General features: G+C 37.8%; 1 protein-coding gene across 2 annotated transcripts in view; it reads left to right on the top strand.

The window, feature by feature from the left end:
* Window positions 1-25,368, top strand: part of LOC117426936 (alpha-1,6-mannosylglycoprotein 6-beta-N-acetylglucosaminyltransferase A-like) — an 84,488-nt gene extending 59,120 nt beyond the window's left edge. For both annotated transcript variants that reach the window (XM_034045188.3, XM_034925538.2), the window contains 6 exons: window positions 9,334-9,483; window positions 14,036-14,182; window positions 15,043-15,159; window positions 16,397-16,471; window positions 20,319-20,476; window positions 21,713-25,368. In XM_034045188.3, the coding sequence (XP_033901079.1) occupies window positions 9,334-9,483; window positions 14,036-14,182; window positions 15,043-15,159; window positions 16,397-16,471; window positions 20,319-20,476; window positions 21,713-21,911 (846 nt within the window). In that variant the 3' untranslated portion in view covers window positions 21,912-25,368. The remainder of the gene's footprint in view (window positions 1-9,333; window positions 9,484-14,035; window positions 14,183-15,042; window positions 15,160-16,396; window positions 16,472-20,318; window positions 20,477-21,712) is intronic.
* Window positions 25,369-25,380: the final 12 nt, after the last annotated feature.

Here is a 25,380-nt window from a genome sequence, read left to right as displayed (position 1 = left end):
TCAGTGAAGCAGCAAAATGCTATCTAAAACTAGGGATTATCTGCATTATACCTCCATTATAATGATCAACATGAACAGACTGTTAACAAATGGTACCAGTAGCTATCCTGGAACTGAATACACGTGCTTGCAGTACAGTTTGCAAAGGGTTCTTAGAAGTTGATAATATACCTTTATATATACCTTTATACATAAAGTAATAGCATTTTGAAACGTAACATGTTAAGGTTAATCTGCTGGTAGTTTCCTGGTTTTATTGCTGCTTCGTGTCAAAAAACAATTTTTTCCTTCTGCAGTGCAGTGTTGTTAAGCCTTCTGGGATGAAACAGATTGAAACACATCACGAGGTGCCTCTTGGTAAACGAGCATAATAATAGCACAGTGCTCTTCATTGCCTTGAGGTGCCTGTGTGTAAATCACAAATACAAATAGTAAAATGCATAAAAAGGGCTCTGTTCCTCTGAAACTATTGATTCATTGTTCCAGCTCCATGCCGCTAACTGGCTTGGGCAGCTGGTTTAGCCCTAAGAAACATATTGTGCAGCGCCCGAGAGTTAATCAATGTTTAGATGATTTTTGTTAGATGATTTCTCAGATTGTTGTGGGAGGAGGATCCAGCTAGCCGAGTGTTCTGGAAGATTCCAAGCTGTGTATTAAGCAGCAGGCTGGTGTTCAGTTGGAAAGAGATTTGACATTTCCATGAAGCCCTGCTAGCTCTGTTTTGCAATCCTTGTGAAGATTAAAGCCCTCGGACAGATCATGTTCAGGTCTCGGGAAGCCTGCATGTAAAATTAATTAAAATAATCATATTCCCTGATGCAGTGTGATGGAAAAAAGCTTTCAATGTGATTTCAGTACAAATTATTTCAATAGCTTTTTTAAATGTTTTTATTTATTTGTATTTTATTTCGTAATCATATATTTAATAGTGGCACTGCATTCCCTAGAGTCACGCCCTTCCTTTTGGTTTCCTTTTTTATATGAAGTTGAAACCAAAGGTCGACTTTAATCAGCTTACTGCTTTCTGTACCATGCAGTATAAGGGTGCTTGCAGTGATTCAGCAGGTTCAAACCATGAGCCAGTAGTTAATCTGGGATTCATAACCAGGATATCCAGTTATCTAAGAACTTGCAGTATTTAGTGAACATTTTATTTTTTGAGTACATACAGTTTTAATAATAATACTTCGCTTTATTTTGATAACCTTGTAGTGTTTAAACAGATATTAAACGGTGATTATTGTTTTTTTTTAAATAAACTAAAAGTGTGTGGAGTTTTGTTTGACTGGAGTTAGGAATAGTAAATAAAAATATAGTGAGAGCCAATGCAAAGTCCTCATAAACACTATAAACAAATGTGTTTGTGTGTGTGTACATACATAAGCAATGTACTATGGAAAACATACATTTGTTATACAGCTTGGTTTGGTCTCTGTAAACAGGTTTCTTCTATACAGGTGATCTTTAATACATGGTTGTCTGGAATTCATATTAAGAAGTGTTCTGTAGATTATTTTAATTCTCTGTACAGTTTGAAAGTGGCAGTTGGTGGAAATACAGTACTTATGTTTGTGAGGTGCACCACTGAGGAGTAATGTGCCATAATAACACCATTATATAAGATACTTGTTTTTGGCAACAATCCTTGAAAATATGTGGACTTTGTATATGCTAGTCCTGAGTCATAAAACTGAAAAGCATCATGATCAAAATTCTAAATTTGAATAGCAAGTTGCTTCAAATGAATCGCTTTACTCCCCTGTCCCCTTCATCTGACATTTGCATTTGTTCTGATTAGCTCAGAGTGCCACTGCTGACACATAGTCAGTTTTATTGCCTTTCTTCTTTGACCTGGTAAAGTTCATTGAAATGTTTTGAAATCCTTGTCAAGCATCCCTTGACAAGAGAAGTGATCTTTTTTTCCTTTGCTATTCCCTGCACATGTTTTGTTAAATTTAGTACTCGGAGTAAGGGTGATTTATTTTAACCTCCATAATTTGTTCCACAGAGTTCAAGTTCCCCCAGTGATGAGAACAGAGCTATAGGTCATTCTGGGGATTATTTGGCACTAATTAAGTGTGATCATTGATTCCGTGTGGGGTTCTGGCTGACTATTTTGGACCTGTTGAGCTGGTAGAACAGGGTGCTCAGAGTTTTCAGTGTAATTATCAGAGTAGTTCTGTTTTTCTATCTAATACTACAGACTAAAGTGAATTAGGGAAAGATATTGACAACTTGAAGGATTCTAAAGTTAAAGATATTTTTACAACATTTTTAAAAATGTAATAGAGATTGGATAATTAAGCTTATTGCAGAAGCTGGTTAAGTTGTCACTCCAACAGGGTTGATTTGCATCAGGAGGTAAGAGGGCAAATCTGGAGATGGAACTGAGATTAGTAATTATAGACCCATTGCCCTTCTCCCGGTTCTAGCTAAGGTTGTGGAAAGGGTAGCTGCAAAGCAACTAGTGAATTATTTTGAGATTAATGGATATTTTTAGTGACTGGCCATTTGCTTTTAGAGCACGGCAAATCTAGTTGTTATAGAAAGCTGCTTGATCAGGGGGTGTGGTGGTGGGGGCACTGTTCCTGGATTTAAAGAAAGCCTTTGATACTGTCAATCAGTACTTCCTATTGTAAAAACTGGTTCTGCAGTGGGTTGACTGTGCATTCCCTTTTTCAATAAATAAAACATACAAAATAAAATTTGGAGAAGAAAATTAGTCTGTCTTCTTTCTGCTTGCCTAATGGATATAAAATGTATTCTAGCAAAAAAAATAATAATAGTTTCCTCTAAAAAAAAGTTTAGTTTTTTTTTTAATTTAAAATATCAATGGTGAGCATTCTCACCGAATTTAGACATTTATGTTAAACGACAATGTTTTTTTTGGTTTTGTTTTGTGTCAAACTTTGGGTAGGCTGAATCTGACAATACTGAGCTTAGAGATTATTTCACCTCTTCTAAGATTACAGTGTATACCATATTGCGGGAAATGTTAATAATGAGTTAGACAAAAAAAAATTGTCAAATTAGTATCTGTTGGTTTCTATGACATGTTATCGCTTGCTGCTCTGTGCTGCTTCAGTGGAAATGAAAGCGGTGTGTAATTATCTACCTCTGACACATTAATCAAATAAAGCATTTTTACATAAATAAAGGTAGGAATGGCAAACAAGCAGGTGACTTTGCAAAAAGAGAGGCGGAATCAAATAAAGTGTGAAATCAGTAGGGCAGCTCTGTGTCTGATAACACAGCTTGTCAGGCAGAACTGTGTAAGCATTGGGCTGTAATTAAGGCTGGTGTAAAAATGTACGTGCTTAAATGTTCATGTGTCACGTTTATCATAAAGTTACTTCATACATTATATATCCATATTAGCTTGTAAAAACTGGTGACTCGTCTCCCTTCCAGAACTACACGCTTACGTTTTTCTCATTGTTCCTCTAAAAACAATGGTTGTATTCCCTGGGGTTCTTAAGGAACTATAGACAGGACACAATGATGCCAGGACACAAGTAGAATCAGTAATGTACAGCAACAGAGTAAGGCATTGTTTAGGACTGAAAATGATGATCAGAACTGTCTGACGACATGTGCAAACAGCTAAAGGGAAAAAATTCATTATACTTGAATGTACAGTTAATAAGTCAAGAATATCTAACTGTTCCTTACAAAATATAACCCCCTTCGGCTCTAAAAAGCTTTTTTGTTTATCTATGACTTTTCTACAATTTAGAAGAACAGACAAAGGAGTCTATTCAGTTAAAGTAAGCCGTGTCACGTCGATTTGACATCACTATTACAGCCTGATTAACTCCCTCTTGAAATTATCTTAACTATTGTTTCATTTGACGGCTCCCAGTGTTATTTACAGCACTACTGTAATCACTGTCATAGCCGCCATTAACAATAATAGATTTGTATTTTGAGCTGTGATATTGCTGAGCTGAACATGTTGACTGAAGATGCTGTCAAATGTAATTTATTTAGTAATTACATTGCTTACAGTATCGACACTGAATAATGTCCACTGTACATGCATTTAAAATGCTACACACCAAGTCATATTTCATGCCTAAGGTCAATAACAGGCCACTGACAATATAACTGAAGCATGCCACCCTAGTTCTTTGTGACAAGTTTAATTTATGGGATCAGAGTGCCAGCTGTAGGTCTCTGGCAGTGTTAACTTGCCTTTTTTGTTTGCAGATCCAGAGATCTCAAGATACCTGCAAATGTATTTTTACCTGCAGGGATTGTACAATGAACAGCAATGTTAGTGAAAATATTCAAGAGCTGTCCAAGATTATTAGTAGCTACAATTTAAATGTCACTGGGGGTGGGTGGGTGTTTTAAGGTGACAGATTACACCGACACACAGCTACTGTTGGTCTTCCAGGATATTGTTTCTGTAGTCTCTGCACATTTCATGGTAATGCTGTTTCAAAAATGTATTTGACTGATTTTGTCAGACAACATCTCTGTTTGAAAGAGCAATCCTGTTCTGTTTGGAGCAGGAGATTTCTTTCGGTTTTGTTTTCGTACACACAGTCTGCAGACTGACTGCTGCTTGGATAAGCAGCCTGTTTTCATGAGAGTCGGGTCAGCTCAGTTTGGTTGCAACATTATCTCCATGGAAACGGTACTTGGAAGGGCTTGTACAGCATCCTGGTTATTTTATCCCTCTAACAGTTCTCTCATGTTCTCTTCAGGCAGAAAAATTGACCTGCCTTTTTTTATAGAGCTGACCGAAAGGATCAAAGTGTTTGTAAGTCAGGGGCGTGATCTTAGTTACCCAGAACAGTTATTGATCACATACATCATTGACAAGCCTTGCGTTCATGCTTAACCCCTCCCTTGAGCAATGCTAACCAATTGGCTGTGAAGCTGTAACCAAATATCTCTCTCTCTCTCTCAATATATATATATATATATATATGGCTACTTTTAATTAATGCTTGGTCTCCTCAGTCCTAACACCATATTTAATTGTTCAGAAACTGTTCCATTAGACTTCCAGCTAACGAGCAGTCTTGTTCCAGAACGTGAATCGTTATATGGCACTTTTGTCTCAGAGATTGGTTTGTTCCCAATAATATTTGTGAGGCTATTTTTGTCCTCCCTGCTGGTTGCAGCTAGGTGTTGCAATTTGACTGAGGTATAAAAGCACCACTGTTTATCCTGTCGCAACCCCCGCTCGCAACCCCCCCGCTGACTCGGGAAACAGCGGCTGGAACACGCGTCCTCTGAAACGTGCTGCTGCCAAGCCGTCATTTTTCGCACTGCGGATCCACAGTGATGCCACCAGACCTATAGTGCCAGTGGACAACACAGATCTGGTGGCTCCATTGCAGAACCACAGGCGCCCTATCGGCCACAGGGGTCGCTGATGCGCGGTGAGCCGTGGATTCCCCTGCCGACCTAAGCCCTCCCTACCCAGGCAGCGCTCGGCCAATTGTGCACCGCCCCCTAGGAACTCCTGGTCACTGTTGGCTGTGACATAGCCTGGATTCGAACCTGCGATCTCCAGGTTATAGGGTGCATCCTGCACTCTGCGCAGAGCGCCTTTACTGGATGCGCCACTTGGGAGCACCATTTCCTTCCAATTTCTAAAGCAGCTCCAGCAGTAAATCTAAGGAATAGCATCAAGTCTCTCCTCTTTATTGTTCTCTCTCTTTTTTTGGATGTAATTTCCTAGGTGACAGTAAGCTGCAGGATACAAAGGATTTTATTGTAAGGGGATTAAATGGAGCTGGAAGTCGAGCAGCATCAGAGATAATGTTACAGTAGAAAGGCGGGGAACATGTAATATATTTGCAAAATACCTTGAAAGTTGAGTGGTGTTTTCATTTGTTGCTTAAGTAGTTATACATTATTATAGTTGTAAATTATCCTAAAGCTCACAGTGTCTTATATCCCAGACAGTTGAATTGATAATCATGCCATCATTTTCACTTTTCAATGTGCTTGCCAATTTAAATGTCTTTTACCTGTAACCAAATGAATTTCACACTGATGGAGAGAGGGCAGCTGGTGTTACTGTGCATTGTTTAAAACATTTGAATATGTCACTGTCACAAAGACGGCCGGAGTGGGTGGCGTCAGACCAGAAGCAGGAAATAAACAGACAGAGAGGTGTGGTTTGTTGAAGCTGAGCGAATGCTTTCGCTCAGCATTTAATAAACAGAACAGAAAATAAAAGGTTTGAACAGACAAAAACACAGGGCACGGCACTTGAGGCCAAAATAAATAGACGAACAAAACGGACTAGACAGACAAAACACGGTGAGCAGATTTTAACTACTATTATTATTATTATTACCTCCGTCTCCAATCCCGTTCTCCACTCACCGAACACCCAACCCCGACTGAATGAAATGTGCATCTATATATACTGTTGTGCTGGGATTCAATTACTAATTAATTATTCACTTGAATCCCAGCACGTGAATTAATTCTGTGCAACCCCGTGCTCACATATTACATTTAACCAGCACGTGAAGTGATTTGTGCTCTCCTCGTGCCTAAATACAAATCTACACTTTTTAAATACACGTGAAACACAGACCCGTTTATATCCCGTGTACCAATGACTATACACCAACATTAACACATGCACGCAACATACAACACATAATATGCATACAGGGGCGGGGCACATTGCCACAGTCACAAATGCAGAAGTTTGATTTACTTGTACTTTACATGGATCCTTTTCAGTGGTGTTGACCATCAGCTCATTCTGGTGCTTTACTGTGCAGGCTGTTCTCTCGCACATGTGACTGTGATTTTCTTGCAGTGCCTTAAAAACAAGTGATTGATTCCTGGGGTCTGTCACATATTTACAGATGGCCAATAGACATCACGTATTTAACCAGTCCGCACTGATAAAGTAAATCCTTTGTGTATAATCTGCTGCTTTCCATATTTTCATCACTGGAGTCATTAAAGAAACTGTTAATACTGCTGTAATGCTTTCAGAACCTGATCACAATCTGAATTTTGAGAACTCATTATGTCTGCTGGATGGGATGTAGAAGAAGCTTATGATGACTAAAGCTAAGCCAAACAATCATTTGCAGTACATATTATGTGCTTTGCACCCCCACCCCCCCAATGCAAGCTAGGATGATATAGTCTAGATGTCAGAATGAAGATTATCTTAAAACATGATGAATATTTTTATTTTGCAGGGTCAAAATATTTTTGAAGTAGGTTGTTGATCTGTTAAATGGTTGAAAATATTTACAGTTTAGAAAAATCAGCCATAAACATGACCATGAACGCATTTCTGTCCGATTGGTTATTTAGAAAGACTAAATAAAATGCCTTGAAATTTAAACCTAGCTCAGCAAAGTAACATGACATGAAAAATGTATTTGAAATAAAAAAAATAAAATAAAAAAAAACTGCTAACATTATACATTAAAAACATCTTTAGCACTCGGCACTCCTGGACTTTCTTTTAATAAGAAATGACTTTTTGAAGCCTTGATTTCTGTGAGGTGCGCTATTGTGTGTTGGGGAACATGCTTTGATGGTGGAGATTTTTTGTCAAAGTCCACTGTGCATAATGTAGGTCAGACTTTCTTATTCATACAGAATGACAAAGGCAAGTTACTGATTGACTGAGACAAAACCCCAGAGGCTTTACCTCTTCTATCTCTACAAAGAAAAAGTGCTTTGCAAATAGCTGGTAATAAATATTAAAAAATCAGGAGCGTTGGAAAATGCTGAAATAAAAAAAAAAATTAATTCAGTTTTTCAAAACAATTTAAGACATCTTATCGAAGATGCAGCAGTGCATCCTAATAGCTTTCTCAAAGTGTCTATCACATTTTATTGTGGCTAAAAAAAAATATATTAGAAGTGGGGCTACAGTAGATTGTTTCAGTGAGCAGATTCAGTCGCTTTTGGAAAATGTGTGATGGGTGCCCTGTGGGAGTGTGGGTGTCTTTTGGGTTATGTATGAAGTAATGACTACCTTTTGTGATCATGATAGCTCGATGAACAGGTGGCTGCACCCAATAAAGCTACCACTCCTTCACCACACAGGCAAAAGCCATTGTGTGTATCCGCAACCACTGCATTTAGACTGATTTATATTGTTTGGAAAAAAGAATGCAGTACTAATACATTCTGCAACCCAATTTCTGCCTGTAACTTTAAGTACAGCTAAGATAACTTCAAACTGCAAGTGATCTGTACACTTAATTAAACTTAAAAGTACCCATGGAATTGTGCAGATAATGAGGCTATTGGTACATATTGTAACCCATTATTCCAAAGAGAAGGAGAAAAGAGAAAGTGATTGTTTTAGTGCTCAGTTGTGAAGCCTACTGTAGTTCCCAAATTTGATTTGGTTATTATTACTGACAAGCAAATTTCTACTGACACACTAGACCTTTTTTAGCTTTAATCTGTCATGTGTTTTATCAGCAGAATAAGCCATCACTAACTCTGTGTATTTAAGGTGTGAGAAACTTGTTTAATTTCAAAAGGATTACAATTAAAACATTTTCCATCAGATTTTTCTCTCTTGGCTTAAATATGTCTGAAATATACTGTATACTGAATGCAAAAGAGTTGATACTTGGCAGAGAAGCATATTGTTGTCATGTCTACTTTTATAGTAAATGTAATACTACGTCTTGGAAATCAGACTGGTGATACAATACATTATGCAATTGAGTATGTTGTTGTTCTAGTGTGCTGGTGTATAGATTCTCTTGAGTATCCACTGGCACTGCTAGGAACTGAGCTCACCCCAGCTGTGTAGTTATGACCCAAATCCAAATTAAGGGCTGCAGTTTCGCTTTCTGGATTTCAGTGAGGGAGGTGGTATTTCCACATTCCCATTCCCTAACATGTTCATTGAGACAGCCTCCCAGTTTCTGGAATGGCGATGCGTGTTTTAACAGGTCGAGCCCACAGACATATGCAGCATATTATGAGGAGCAAATGCATGCTACAGGGGCCCAAATCACAGAAATCTTCAGCACTTAAACAATGCTCCTCAGGGGAATGACTACTGTACATATGTTTTGGCTTCTGTAGCAGGCCTATCAGTGTAGCAGCTGTAAGTTGCTATATATAACCTTGTTCCTAGTCGTACGCAGCCAAAAAAAGTTTTAAAATACCACTGGAATACATTTCCCTGCAATACCAATCCGTTCATCTATTTAAAATATGTATTGTTGTGTGTGTTTCTCTTTCTCTCTACACATACACACACACACACGCACACACAGATACATACATAGTGGGGTGGGCTTCATCTCGAGCACCATACAGAGGATTATTTTTACTCATGCAATGTTTTGAATTTTACAGGACAAGAAGAAATATTTGGACATTATTCAAACCTACACGGAGGTCCACGGCACGGTTCACGGAACGAGCACAGCCCACCTGCCCAGCTACGTGAAAAACCACGGCATCCTCAGTGGCCGGGACCTGCAGTTCCTACTGAGAGAGACCAAGGTAAATGACAAGAGAAAACAAATGTGACATTGTATATATTTTGGGGAAATATCATTTTTAATACCATCGCATTACAAGCCCACTCTACTGTATTGCTCATCTAACGATACGGTAAGGCCTCAGTGTACCCTGCAGATGTTTTGTTGTTTTGTAAAACCTAAATGAGGTATGGTAAAACAAGTAATATGATCAAAAATCACACTGTTGTCATTCAGAAACCATTGTGCAGAACCTGACTGGCTAAATGGTGGTTTTGATTATTATCATTTTCTGAATATAATGCACACCCTGTGTAAGGTCCACCATGGACAGAATACAATGCATGCCCTGTATAAGGTGCTGTTTGGTGTTGTAGTGTCTAGCTGAATGCAAGGTTTAAAACTAGACTTGTAAGTAAATATTTTGTTAGTTACCAACTAAAAAAGATGTTCTGATGTAAAAGATTTTCTGAATGTTAACAAAGCAAGCTTGTTTTCATGTAGGTGCATGCGGAACGGTCATGACCTTTCCTAAGTCTCTACCCTGCAAAATGAAATACGGATTCATATAAAACTGGACCAATTATCAGGACATCAAACCCTTCTTTGTTCAAATTAATTGAATAGTTTATTTTAATTATATATATATATATAATATATATATATTTAAGCATCATATCTGCTTCCAGATTGAATTCCTAATTACACTGTCGAGACTGGAAGGCAGACATACAGTATTTTCAAACCTGTCGTAAAACACCCAAATGAATAAGAGGAAAAGTGACTAAATTCAGCAAAAAAAGAAAGGGTTTTTTGAATATCCATTATCTGAAGGTGCTTTTATAAAAGTGCCACCTCAGCTTTATGCAGCACAACACCTTATGGTACTGAAGCTGTTTAATGTAGAAAGAAAATGTTGCTAACATGTGAAAACTCTGACAATTCAAAACTCAATTATAGCTTTTAGTTAGAGCGGACGTCCGGAGCCCCCTAAGTGCAAAGTAATTTTTAACTTTACATGGTTAAAAAAGAATGCAGTACTGTCGTTTTTGTAATGCTTTTGAATGTTTATTTGTTTATTCATGGTTGAAATATATGGATCACAAATATATATAGTGATTATTTATTTACATAAGCGGTTGGAAAAGGAGATCATAACACAAGGGCACATGGTGTTGAAGTTTTTAAAGGTTCATGTGACGGGCTTGTTTGTAGAGCAGAAGCCCAGAGATTGCTCCAGGATATTTGAGCAGTGCCCTATTGTGGTATGGAGTGACTCCATACCGTTCTAATTGTATCTCATCGTCTGCCTGCGATGTTCCATGGTGTTTGTGCAGTGGGGTGATAACAAACATCGGAACACTGGGCAGCACCTCCCATCTGTTAGTCAGGACAGCAGTTTAACAAATAAAGCATTCCTTCAGTAGAGGATTGTTTGCCACAGTGACGCTTCTTTGTCAGGTTTGTTTTTTTTTAGGCCTGAATTTGATTACAGCCAAGATGTGGCAGCCCTCTTTTTTTCTGTGGCTAAATCCATAACACACCCGCAAGATCATTGCAATATATTGAATCTTACGTTCTTATAAAACCAATCTGCATTTGAAGAGTGCACAGTTGCATGACATGCAGTGTATGTTCTCTATGGGGAGGCTATATGTTTGAACAGTATAACAAGTAAACCTAGGCTGTAAATTTAGTTGAAAATGCCCTTAATCCCCCTCCTTTAGGGTGTACACATTGCTGGCAGAGCATGGGAGTAAAAAGCTAATTAGAGAGCAGATATTCAAACCCCACTGGCTAATATTAAGCTGTGACTGTATAATGAATAGGTTGGATTGTTGTGAAGAACTCCAAACCTGATTGCAGTCATTGAACTGTTAGTGAGCAGCCAGTACTTAATGTGTTTGCTTAGATATCCATCGCAACTTCTTTTTTTTTTTTTCCCCCAACAGTTCAGGTAAAATGAAAGGTTCACAGAGCACATTGGCCTGGCTGCTGTGGCCTGCTAATCTTAAGGCAGGAGTGTGTAGAATTAATATTGGAATAAACATGCAAATTAAAAACACAGGAATGTTTTAATGCAAAGCCTTCCACGGTCAGAGGGGGTAGCTTGTTTCACTTGTTCACTGCTGTAGTGTATATATATTGAGAATAAGTGCTTGCTTTAAATCCTTGCCCTGTATCAAATAGAATTTATTGTCTCTGTCACAGCAGAGTGTTGCTTCCCTTCTATTAAATGTAAAGTAAATACAGTTCTTTGGGAGAAGCAAGGCACTGAAAAGCCTGAATCGTTCCTTTCATTTGGTGTTTATGGCAGTCTGGTATTAGAAAGCTTAAACTTAAGAGGTTGAATTCCTGCCTGTTACTGCAGGCATCTCAGATAACATTAAGTGAGTATTGGCTGATGTGAGAAAAAAAAGCTTAGTAAACCTAGACCAGTATGCCAAATACAGTTTTTTGTTTCTGTAATAAGCATATGCCTTTTTTTGTGTGTAACTTTGTCCTTAATATGTCATTAATAATACTGAAGTTTTGCAGTGTGTTTGTCTCATTGAGATTTGTTGTTTTTTTTGGGTTTTTTTTTCCCTTTCAATTTAAACAATGCCAATACAATATGATTAATAAAGGTTATTGCTACACCCGGCAGCATCCATGTAAAATTGAGAACAGTGGCAGTTTTTATCTTTATTATTAATCTTTGCTGCCACCTGTTGTTCTTAAGCTGGGACTACAGATCCAATATACATATGTTCCAAAACAGCAGCTTCAGCCAAATACCAGATACAAAGAGTTTGAGCAGCATATTTATACCCTTATGTAACCAGCTGAGAATCCACTATATATCCTGCTTTGCCAGAAGGCCTGTGGTATTTCAGCTGAACTGTAATCACACTTCTGACTCGTACTTTCTAGAGCCAGAGTGAAAGGGGCTGTTGTTGGCTGTGTCTTTGTGAAGTGACCTTCTGTTTCTTCTGGATGGTTACTCCACAGCCATCTCTCCAGCGTTCCACAGAAGGGCTATTGTGGCCAGTGTTTCATGTCTACACCCTTTAGATTTTTGCACTGAGCTAATGTGCCCTTTCTGTCGGCTAAAACAAACTGCTAACTGTGATGTTCCTGAAACGTTTTTAGAAGAGTTACTTTGGTCAGATTGGATTAGCCTACATCATGGTATTTTGCTGATTCTGTAAAATGGTGTATTCATTTGGCTGAAAATTTGCCAGTAGCCCCTGCGCCTATTTGAGACTTTATTATGTAAGATCACTAACATCTGCAAATACTTCAGATACAATCATGACAAATCTGCCTGCACAAAACCTTATAGAAATGACATAAGTAAATTACAACATTCCAGCAACGTCATTAAAGGTTGTGTCAGTGGGTAATAACAGTTTGGATTGTAATCCACAAAAGACAGCCCTGTAAATATCGGAACACACGCGTGTATTAAGGTAGGCTTGCAGCACAATAAAGAAACAAACATGGTTTTAAAATTAATAAAAGCAATAAGTATCATGCTTTATTAACACATTTATTTATTGTTCACCCTCAAAACGTGTACATTGGTAAGCATGGACAATCGATGAAAAATTAACCAGCAACGAATCTTCATTGCAAAACAACCGCATGAAATACCATGTTAATACGAAAAATGTCATACTGTTGGCCCACAACACACTAAAAAATGCTTCAAACTGTTTAAAGATCAATACAAGTACCAGTTTTATCACAAAATCAAAGCAAAAGTGACTAATTTGTTTTTATAATGTGTGCATTGATAAATAAGAACCGTTGGAAAAGCAGCAAAATACAAATATTCATTGCAAGACTCAAATGCACTAAATACTGTTAATACAAAAAAAATGAAATAAATAAATAAAAACACATACAAATATGCTAAAAGGCAACCATGTTACTATCAAAAACAAGTTTGTATTTTACTTACTTTCAGCACGCTCAAAAAAGCTTCACAACTGTTTTTAAAATGAATAACATCATAAAAAAACCCTGATACCGTGTACCTTTTAAAATAAATTAAATTTAGTTTTCTTATCCTTCATCCTGAGCCTCGGGTTTCTTCATTGCTGTTGAAAAACACATTGGTAAGCTCGCTGTACAGCCATGTGTGTGTATTGGCTGGAGCATTCAGTATGACGCGCATTATATTAAATTATTATTCATAACCTGGCGTTTAAGAGACCCGGCGTCTATTTACCATATTGCCCAGCAGCCCCGGCACTTATTAGAGACCCGCCGAGTATTGGAGACCCGCGATTATTTGAAGTTTTACGGTATTTATATGGTGATCTGAATGTAGGGTTATTTCACAGGAAATGTGAAATAAACTTGCATTCAGAGAGTAGCATTTGGCCAGAAATGGAAAACACACTATGACTTTTCCACAGGTGGATTATAAACTTGCATTAGGACACTTAATAGTAAAATAGAATGTAACCAGTACAGTAGAGCGCTACATACTTGCAATGAACCTAGGAAGCAACACCTTCAAATGATACCAAACCATTAGAAACAGCGTTCCATTTGATTGCTCTTCTTGCCCCTTTGTCTTGTAGCTGTTTGTTGGCCTTTCCTTCCCCTATGAAGGGCCAGCTCCATTGGAAGCTATTGCTAATGGCTGCACTTTCCTGAATCCAAAGTTTAACCCACCGAAAAGCAGCAAGAACACAGACTTCTTCAAAGGCAAGCCAACTCTGAGAGAGGTAAGTTTAATTTCTAATGAACAAGGGGATATACCACGTCCGATATACCTATTTATAGAATAGAAAACACTTCTCAGTGGACACTAATGGGTTAAATGTAATCTTTTAGACCTTCAGATACTTATTCAAAGAATAATTCATGCCCAGAACAGGATACAGGAAGTACAGATAAATTCCTTGTCCAGGGAATTAATTCACCAGTGCAGTATATTCTTTCTGTTTGTAGTAGAGCCAATGTGGATTCTCTTAACACTACTTTGTAAATAAGAAAATAAATCTGCTTCCAGGCCTGTACAGTATGTTGGGCTATCCTCAGATTAAGAGATTAGGGGCAGCCAGACACAAAGCAAAACAGGAAAGGAGATTCTGTCTTTTAAAACAAGCAAGGGCTTGTGTTTTACTTTTGCATTAAGTTAATGCGACTTAACCAAGATCCCACTGTAAATCCATTATCAAAGTAATACAATCAGTGCTGGGAAAGGACTTGTAGCTGTGACTCCTCCTGTACTGTTTTAAACATATGGTGGAACTGGGTGTGAATCCAAAGTGTTTGGAAGTTTGGAGCCCTGTTTCTGTGGAAGTCTGTTGTCAAGATGTTGTGCTTATTAGTTCTTCACAGCCAGTGTGAATGGAATTAGTTGCACATTGCAATCGCCCACATCAAATGGTAGACCCAATTTTGTCACTAGATCAGCCAATTCCAAGCTGAGCTGGTGAGTGTAAAATTGAGATACTGTGTTTTTAACCACATACTGTATTTTCGTAAAATGATTCATATAGTTTTAAAATGGAGGAACAAGCTTTGAAACTAAATGAAACAGTATTAAAGGAGTATTAAAGCTTGCTTATTTGTTTTTTAGTTAACATCTCAGCACCCCTATGCAGAAGTGTATATCGGGAAACCTCATGTCTGGACAGTCGACATCGAGGATCCTGTTGAAGTGGAAAAAGCAATCAAAGCCATTCTAAGCCAGAAGGTACCGTAAGGGAATAGGCTGACGTCATGCACTTCCACTTTTAGTGTCTGCACTAGTTTTTGTTGCCTGCTGATCTTTATGGTGATAGAAGTAACTGCTAAACTATAGGTATGTCTATTTAACATTTAAATTCAAATTAAAAAAAAAAATTAAAAAGCTACACAATTTAATTTGCTTTAACATTTTCAGTAGTTGGTGTTTTATAACAAGCAAAGTCTTTTAAACTTAAGGAGCTGGATTGCACTGACATTGTATTGTAAATTTGTGTAGCTATATCAAAAACAAAACTTTTCTAAAATGATGACAAAGTGACAGTCAAAAGTTTTGGTAGGGTAATCTATGTGTGGTTGTGTACGGCAATAAAAAGGGGAAACAAACAATATTGTGTGCCTGGTGCCCCTCTTCTCCCCTTGGACAGCATGGTTTGAAGGGTAGGAACATTGGCATGTTTTATGGGCAGGAGCTTAACAAATGAACAGTGGGTTGTTTCATGTGCAAGGGCATCTTCAAGTCCAAGATGCTGAGTGCCAGGATGCTAATGGACAGGGGTCTGCTCTCGAGTTACTGCTGCAGAAATGGGATGCTGGATTAGCCTGCCAGATATCCAGATCTGTACAGAAGACCTTCTTTTTGGATAGATGCAATTTTATTTTCTTGAAAAATTAAACAAGTTGTGTTCTGTCGTGTAAGGCCTTAAATCAGCTGTTTCTAGTCTGAGATGTCCAGAAATTGAGGGAGTTCAAAATAGAAAAGCACAACTGAAACGACTGCTCCCACCAGATTGGCATTAATACATGCTTCCCACAGCACAAAATGACAGTCTGCTCCAATGGCTGACCTTGGCAGGATAAATGGCTGGTCTGGAGGTTAAAGTCATTACTGTCTCAGCTTGACTTTGATCTCGATGTGTGTGGCAGCGCTGCCATTAAGAGTTGTAAAATCTATTTACAACCATGGGAAATGCCATCCTGCTGGTTAGAAAGTCACATTTAATTGGCTTATTCCAATCTGATCTGATAAGCAGGAAGCACTAAATATACAGTATGCTGAAAGAGGCTCCTTATGATAGAATTATTATCTTTCAGTATGCGTCTGTTTTCTTCATAATTGTGTTGCAACCTTTACCCTTAAAGCTGCATCAGCTGAAGTATATGTTTCCCATTCACATATATCCAATGACATGCTGGGGCCCTTAAAACCCCCCAAATGACAGATTTCTCTTCTTTTTGTATGATAGATTGAGCCATACCTGCCATATGAGTTCACCTGTGAAGGTATGCTGCAAAGAGTCAACGCTTTCATCGGAAACCAGGTCATTCATTTTCTCTTTCTTACTTATATAAATAAACCCTTACTAATATGATACATTTTGTCTCCACTTGCACTATATTCACCCCCACCCTGACAAATTAGATTGAGCTGTTCGAATAAACTAAATCCATATCTAAGACTATGTAGAACTATAGAGTAACTTTAAAAATAAGTCAGGGAAGAGGAATAGAAGCCAGCTGTGATTCTGAAACCTTTTACAATTCAGTGCTTATTACAATTAAATGGGAAAATAAGTTCAGCCCATGGTGTATGTAGTGACTGAATGAGGTGCATCTGTGATGCCATATCAACAAGAAAAGCTCACAAACAGCTAGAGGACATAATGAACTTTCGTCATACAACATCAGTATCTTTTTATAAACTTGGGAACAATTACGTAAGTGCTCCTGAAACTTAAACACAGGTGCAAGTTACACATTGTTACACCTGTAATGAATTTTCTTCCCAGCATCTTGGCAATAAACACTTTTTTATTTATTTTTTTATTTTTTTTAAATTGGCTTTCGTTTTTATAGCAAAGAGCCAGAATGAAAATAGTTTTTTTTTTTTAAATATGAAGACATTTTTCCTATTAAGCTGCTGTAATAGACAGCCCTGTGGCAGAGCTACGCTGCCCTTCCACAATGAATCAAGAAGGATCGATCTTCCTGGATACTGCAGAGCAATGCTGTCGAGTATTCATCACACACACAAGGCACATGCAAGAGTTTCAGTACTGCTTGTTTACAGCGATTTTCTTTGCACACCCTGCCACTCACAAGGGTACTTAAGAGTTGAAGGCTTCAAGGGTAATCTGTCTTGATTTGGACGAGCTGAGGAATGGCATAATTAAGCAGGTTGGAATGTGTATGTGTTTTAGACGGCAGCTCCTGTGATGTGGGAAAACGCTTCACTAACACATTCATCTTCAGCTACACGAAGCTTTAATGAGTCTCCTTGATTCGCTGACAGTTATTCTAATGTGAAAAATTATACCAGGCGAGAAACTGTATCACTTTTTCTTTCCTTTTAGTTGCTTGTACATTATTGAATGTACATGTTTTACTTTATCCGTCTAGTTTTGTTTTTGTAATGCTGTTTATTGCTACATGTTTACAAAGTAGAAAGTACCTCCATTTTCTGCTTAGACCTCTGCTATTGCCATGCTTACAGCTCTTGCTCCAGCCTTAAAAACAGGTCTTTCCACTGCTGGAACAGAGCTACACATTTCAAGCTTTTTTTCAGTCCTGCAGTGCCTGTCAGAGTTTGGCCAAAAAAGATGTGGCGGAACAAATAAACTAATATTCTTTCAACAATGTGCTGACTCTGAAATCCAGAAATAATAGGTGCTGTGTGGAATATACGCTTGTCTGAGAAAATAGCCAAATCGGTCGAACACCACAACAGTGCCAGGACAAAATTTTAAAGAACCGCAGATGGAATACAAAAAGAAAAATAGTGACAAACGTTCTTTCAATTGTGGCATCCATTGCTCGGGCAGGTTTTTTTTCTGATTTATAGTACTGCTACACAGCACAAGACTATCCCACAATCCCCTAGTGACCTTTTGATGCAGGACAAGAACTTCAGAGGTTGGCTACATTTGAGAAAAGCACCAAAACACTCTTTCTTTGGCCAGTACCGGCCCTGATCCACAGTGGAAATGAGGCATCTGATGATAACTTTGTATTCAATTTTCTCACCTAATAATTACCATTTCATCTCAAGTCTTGCCTAGGTAATGAATGTCCTCTTGGTGGCCTGCCTGCATTAACTTTGTTTATTTTGGACCACTAACTGAATTTCCCTTGTTACCCCTAAGATGTATTCAAACCCAGGTTTCAATGCTTGAAAGGCACTGCAGCCCCTCTCTGACACCACCACCTTGCCTGCAAGAGCACTGTAGGCAACAAACACAGTGCTATTTATAATCACCAGCATGTGTGGCTTCAAGGTTCTCATATTAAAATAAAATAGCTTCTCCTGTCATCAACTCTGCAGCATGTTGATGGGTTTCACTTTGAGGGGATAATGGCTTCCAATGTTTCATGCTCCTGTAAAAAGGTTCCCAGATAGCTAGGTTAAGACATCATGTGGCCTCAATGGAGAGGCCTGGTAGAGTGTAAATGAACATGATGTCCAATACTGTCTCGGGGTGATCTGTATAGAAACTTGTGCATATAACATGTAAACTTAGGCAGCTGTCTCGGAAAACATTGCAAAGGAAATCCCACCCAACAGTCCCCTTTTAATTGTGTTTACAGGTACAGTGTTGTTAAATTGTGAAATACTGTATTTCTAAAGAACCCATTTACAGTTCGGTACTACAGTACATGTACAGTGTACTGTCTACACAGCCTATCCATGAATTAACTACATTTTTATATGATCAAATCATGAAATAAAGAGAGAGTACTGTATACTAAAAAAAAGGCCATGGCACCTTCCTGAATCCTCTTGTAGGAACATTAACTTAATTATTGTTGTATGCAAATTTGCATGTAATTAGTTCCAATTGTTTGTTTAGATCAAGGAATTATAATGAACAATACAATCAAACAACAAGCGAGTTTAATGAATAGCAGCAGTTTATTGAATACAGAAATAAAAGATGGAGTCATATAATGTCAGAAATAAGTGTAAAATATGAAGTATCAATCAAATCTATTGATTATCAACCTTAAACATCAGTCTTAAACATACTTGTCTATCAAAATAGCAAGATTACTTAAAGCTCTTCATGTAAATACATCAGTTAAATCTAATTGCTAGTTCCTTTATAAATGTCTATGCAAAGCTTAAATGTAGCTTAATAAGTTATTCAATTAGTTTTAACGTAGCTAAATTGAAAGCAATGAGGTTTCATGTGTAAAAGTGCAGATCAAAGGCTATACTTAACAATCCTGAATGCCTGGACAAACAGCCTGCTTGTTGAGAATTGGCCCCTTTAAGTTTCCTATTGTTCTGTTCTTCCACGATGAAATCTTCAGTTCCCAAAGGAATCCAATAACACAGTCTATGTGCTTGGTCACTAGAATCTTCAATCCTAATGGGTTCTAACACAGTTCATGCTCCGGTAGATTCTAACTTGTTTGTCTAAACAAGAACGGTTGATTTACAACAGGTTGAACCAGTCGGTCTCTGCCACGCTTCGTCCTGTTGCCGGTCCGTGCAGTCTGTCACCCGTGTCTCCATGCAGCCATCGATGCAGCTTAGAGGCTTGTGGTTGAGTCAGTACTGTTAAGGTCCCAGAGTTTCCTCGCTCTGAAGCTGAAAGTCTAAGCAGGATAATTGAAGCAAAACAGCATAAAAGCTTGAAAGAGCAACAACTGTTTCTTTTTGATAGTTTTATATAGTTTCCTGCTGTTTCCAGTCTTGTTTCCTTTGTCTCTATACAGTCAGGTTTTGCATTTAGCTCTTTAACCATCACATGATGTTAGAATTTCTTGTTCAGTTTAACTGGGCCTCTTCGAGGGAATTGATTGAGATTGATATGTTGTGGTTAACACCTTTTATTCTTGGCCCCCCAGCAGATGTCTCGGATGAGAGATGTGTTTTTCCACTGTTTGTGTTATATAACATTTAGATTACAGTAGTGAAAAGAAGCTCATTATTTCCAAACACCTCATTTTTGGCAGTTTAGGACTTTCTGTTCATTGTGTTCTGGATTGAACTGGAATAGGCTGTCATTAGGGGATGAAATGCATTGGCAGGAATAAATATGTTCGTGTATATTAATTTGTTTTGTTTTGAACTCGTGTCTGGCACACAAAGTGCATTCAGAATGCTCCCGTTGTTAAAAAAATAAAAAAATAAATAAATAAAAAATCCCTGTCTTGCATTTGCAGGATTTCTGCCACGGTCAAGTGATGTGGCCGCCCCTGAGTGCGCTCCAGGTGAAGGTCACTGAACCAGGGAAGTCCTGCAAACAAGCCTGTCAGGAGAAGCAGCTAATCTGCGAGCCCTCCTTCTTCCAGCACCTCAACATGGACAAAGACCTGCTCAGGTGAGCACCTCATACAAATACATGAGGCACTATAGGTTTATTTAACATGTCTTACTAAAGTAGGTCAGAGCTAGGGTTGTTACTTGTTACTAGCATCAGTGTGTGACTTAAACAGTCAAACTACCTGTTGATTTTCATAGCCACAGCCAGGGTTAGGGCCTGTTTTTCAATTCCAATTCCTTTTTTTAAATCAATCTCTAATGCCTTTGAAAGACTTGCAATTGGAATTTATATTTTAGAGACATAATAACTGTTCAACTGCTTTCATTTGAAGCCACTTTAATTTACTAACAGACAGTGACTTCAATTTAATAATTTGTTTGCCATTGTGAGAAGCTCTTTTTAACAGAATGCTGCTGATCAGTGATGTGTTGGGATTGATTTAAAAGGCAATGGGGATTGAAATTGGGAATTTAATTAAAAAAAGTAATTGGAAGTGAAAAAATGGATTTGACACAAACCCTGGCCACAGTAGTGAAAAACAAACAAATATGATACAATACCTGTAGCCTCAAGCAAACCTCCTGTTCACAGTCCTTCTCAGTAGCTTTTTAATTGCTATTGGATGGTGTTGTGAAAATGTCCAACAGAGGGCAGCATCAGCTACAGCCAGTAATGTCTATGGGGCTTTACGGTATTTTATAGTGTTGGCAGTATGACACCGTACTGCCAGTAGCAAAAGCACGACTGGTGGGACATAGACATGCACAAGGAACACTGGGAACTACGCAAACCATAATGCAGCATGAGTGCTCCAAGTGGAGCTCGCCATAGTATTTTTAAAAGTAGTTTTGAATATTTTTTTAAAGAAATGTTCTTATATTTAAAGCCTTGGTTAATAACTCCTGTAAGATTTAATCAGTATAAAAGAAAACAGCATTTGGGGGAAAAGAAAGGTGATCCCTTATTTATTTATATTTGTTTTCTGGGCTACAGCAAAGCCTGAAATAACGCTTTTATTTATAAGCTGCAGGCAGTAATCATTCCAGTCTGACATAGGGAAAGCAGGTTTCAAGGTGTCACTTACTGTAAAATTGTCTTTTAAACCCCTGTCTGTAATTCCAGATTCCAGCCACCAGATGTTCTAGTTATCCTTCTTCATCTTCTTATTTTCAGATTGTGGCTTACAATGGCTTGTTGCTTTGTACAGTAAGCGAGGCCTCAGTGACGAGATAAAAAGATAAATTTAAAAATAAAAAGCCGCGGCTGAGTGATGATACCGTTACTGTTTTTCAGGTATGGAATAGAATGCCAGACCGTGGAGTCTACAAATGACAACGTGGTGCCGGCCTATGATGAAAGGAGGAAGCACTGTGTTTTTCAGGGCGACCTGCTGCTCTTCAGCTGTGCTGGAGCTCATCCAAACCTTAAACGCATCTGTCCTTGTCGGGACTACATGAAAGGACAGGTTGCACTCTGCCAGGGGTGTCTCTAGCAGCTGCCAAGCGTCATGAAGCAATGACATAAGAGATCCACACATGCCCAGAGCCCAGTAACAGGGACCCACTCTACTGGGCAGAGAAGACACACCTGCCTAGTTAAAAGGAAAACAATCTGTATCTTCTCTTTTCAAAAAGGAATGTTTGATGTTAGAAAAGACAGTAGAATTATAATTAACACGTACACAAGTTTGAAATGTACACAAAATGGAAGAGTATCTGGAGAAAATCGAGACTGATGACAAAAGAAGTGGCCACTTAATACACAGTTGAGGTCCAGTGATTGTACTGCTGTGCACATTGCAATGGCCCAGGCACTAGAAGTTACACAAACTCAAATCAATCCAACTTAAATAAAATGACGGAGGGGCTGAAATGTTTGCATAAAGAACTGTCTACTGCCAGACCCGGCTGGTTGTGGTGCTAAAATGTTTAACGTGGCATTGATGTGCTTTTTGAACATTTACCTATTTGAGAATTCATTTCCATCTCCAAATTTCGACGGGGGACCAATAAAGAAGGTGCCGGATAAGAAAGTGGATCATTTGAATGTCCAGCCTCTTATTATCCAAGAGATAAAAAATAAAAAAAAACTTTGAACTAGGTTTTCAACAGATGACATCCACGGAAATCATTTAACTCCTAGGTTTGCTCTAGTTGGTCCTGAGATATTAGAAAAAAAACTAACAATCCTAGAAAAGAATGTTAACTGTATTTGTAAGTGTACCAGTCTCATGTTATATAAATGTACTGCCTTCCATAGCCAGTTACATAGAAGAGTGTGTGTCGGGAATATAGCAGTAGATTTGATCAGTAAGCTGTTAATAAACAAGGCGTAGTCTGCTTACTAAATGGTAATATGCAATATGTATAAAATCATTGTGTGGTTGCATCCACATGTGTCGTGCAAACGTGTCATATCTGTGCACCTTTATGTTCCACTTGTTAGTCAGATGTCCCCAGTTATGGTGGCTGCATGATTCCAGTCATCTCTTTTGCCTACCTAAAATTACCCAAGGGCAAAGTGAATTGCTTCTGTGAAAAGAACTACATTGGGAATCAAATGGTTATAGATCATAAGGACATTTTTAGTAAGATGCAGGTGCAAGGCGCTGTTTTTAGGTGTCTGGTAACAAATAATAGTGCAAAACTAGACTCTGCTTCACACCCTAATTACAGAACCCCAAGTAACAAATCAGCCTGGGGCTGTGCCATGTGGAAAGGCAGTTTTTAGTTCCTGCCTAAAAGCAGCTGGCAGTGAGCCTCTGGTAGGTAGAGGGGAGTCTGTGAACAAGGCTGCTTAGGCTCTCCCTGATGCAAAATGTTTCTTGTTTTTCATTTGGCTCCTATAGGTAGCAGGGTTACAGCAAAGAAAGAAGCAGAAAAATCAAACATTTTAAGGTGCTGTAAAAGAAAATGCACTATCTTGAGGAATATATTTGCTAAAACAATACTGAAGGTATAATTACACTGTATATTGTTGAAGTGGAGTTTGTAAATCTTTATTATTTATTTTGATTACAGAGTTATTGCTTTAAATGTCTGCTAAAAATTGTAATTTACTTATTTTTTGCAGTTTATTTATGAGACACGGAATCTTTTTTTTTTTTAGATTTTATTTAACAAATAATTTAATTTACAAAACAAAGAAATATATAGTGGCAGTTCTTTAATTCACTTTTTTGAGGTGCTATTGTGCATAAAGGAATATATATATATATATATATATATATATATATATATATATATATATATATATATATATAGTTCACCCTATTTCTTATGGTATATCCATATTTTTGTTATCCACGTATTTAAAAAAAATAATAAAACATACACGTTTTGAGAATAAGCTTTGTTCCGTAAAGCTTTTTACTGTAACCTTAACTTTAAAAAATAAAAATAAAAAAAAGACATGTGCCTGTCTTTTTGTTCGATAGTTTTCAGAGCACAGGAAGACGGAACAAGAACGGTCATAGGCAGGGCTATTTGATGGCAGGGGACTTATTGGGTTATAATGACTTGCAATGAAAATGAAAACATTTTGTATTCTCATTTAATAGCACCCAACTTGGTTTAAAAAAGCATGCTTAATTTATTTTATTTTTTAAAATGAAGGTATTTATATGCTTGTTATTTCTCCAAAGTCATCCTTGTACGACTGCTGAGTGGAAACTCAATTACACAGTAATTGCTGCATGTTCTCTTGAAACAGATGTGGGGGGTTTAATGGGAGAAAGAAACTATAAGAAATGTGTCCTATATGTTCTAAATGCCAGTAAGAACCTCCTTTTATATTGTATACACTACGCAATTACATTTGTAAATAGAGATTCTGCATAGTTCTTTTTTTTAGTTTGTTGTATCGAAGTCTTATTATTTCTTGTCATCATTATGTTGTTGCTTAAATGTTTGTAAATAAAGAGACAATTACCTGCAGCCAATATACTGTTTTGAAGTTCATAATGTGCCTTTGATCAGTAGTAGATTTGCTGTTGTTTTGTCCACAGATAGAGCTGGAGAAACTACTACTGCCTGAGTAGATTAAATAGAATAGTCTGATACCATCTAAATAGTCGGCTTACCTTTAATGAAAAAAATAAATAAAAATAAACAAATAACCTTAAAACAGCTGTCTACATAGAATCTTATGTTTGGATCATGCTAAGCATGTTGTCAATGCTGTTTTTCAGATGTGTAAATTGCTTTGTGAGGTGTAATGTTTTTTAAGCACCAGTGGATGCATCTGTTCGTTATTGTAGATTTTTCTGTGATGCAAGTTTCTCTGTTGAAGACAATTCTTGTAAACATAGAGAAAGCATGCCTCCAGGAAAATACAGGATGGAGTGTCTGCTAATTGACAAAACTTGCAAAAAATGTATTGCTTGCATTAGCTGTCTCCCTCGACCTCGCAACTGTTTCATATTTAGAATCCATTTTGTCACAATTGCTGTAAAGCCATAAATATTTGCAAGCCTTTTATTATGTGTTTTTCATTTTTGCTACGAATATCAAATTACACTCACAATACATACTTTGTATATTGCAACAGGTCAGGCAACATTTCTGGAGAAAAATAGGTCGCAAATATTTATGGCTTTACAGTATTCCTTTTTAATGTTTTTAGCTTGTTTTAAAGAAAATGCACTCCTGCAATTTGAATCCATTGAGTCGGCCTAATGTCCCTGCTGTTATTCCAGACAGAGGCTTGCAGCAGTCTGACATGCACTGAATGTGTGAGTGTTGTCCGTTTCTACACTCTGGCAGTCTCAGTCTAGCACGGGCAGATTGTATACTTTGTACAGCACTGTCTATGAACTGACGGGTTCAGACTGGTTGCTTGTGTATAAACTCAAGTAGTTGAAATTAAAGAGAAAGAAAGAAAGAAACGTTTTTGATGTATAATGCAGGATAAAACTTTATTTTTCAATAAACCTTTTCTGTGACACAGAATTTCCGCTCTGC

The sequence above is a fragment of the Acipenser ruthenus genome, chromosome 11 (genome assembly GCF_902713425.1).
Source record: "Acipenser ruthenus chromosome 11, fAciRut3.2 maternal haplotype, whole genome shotgun sequence".
In the NCBI taxonomy this organism is placed as follows: Eukaryota; Metazoa; Chordata; class Actinopteri; order Acipenseriformes; family Acipenseridae; genus Acipenser; species Acipenser ruthenus.
Note: the sequence above shows the minus strand (reverse complement) of the source record. Positions and strands in the feature narration are given on the sequence as shown.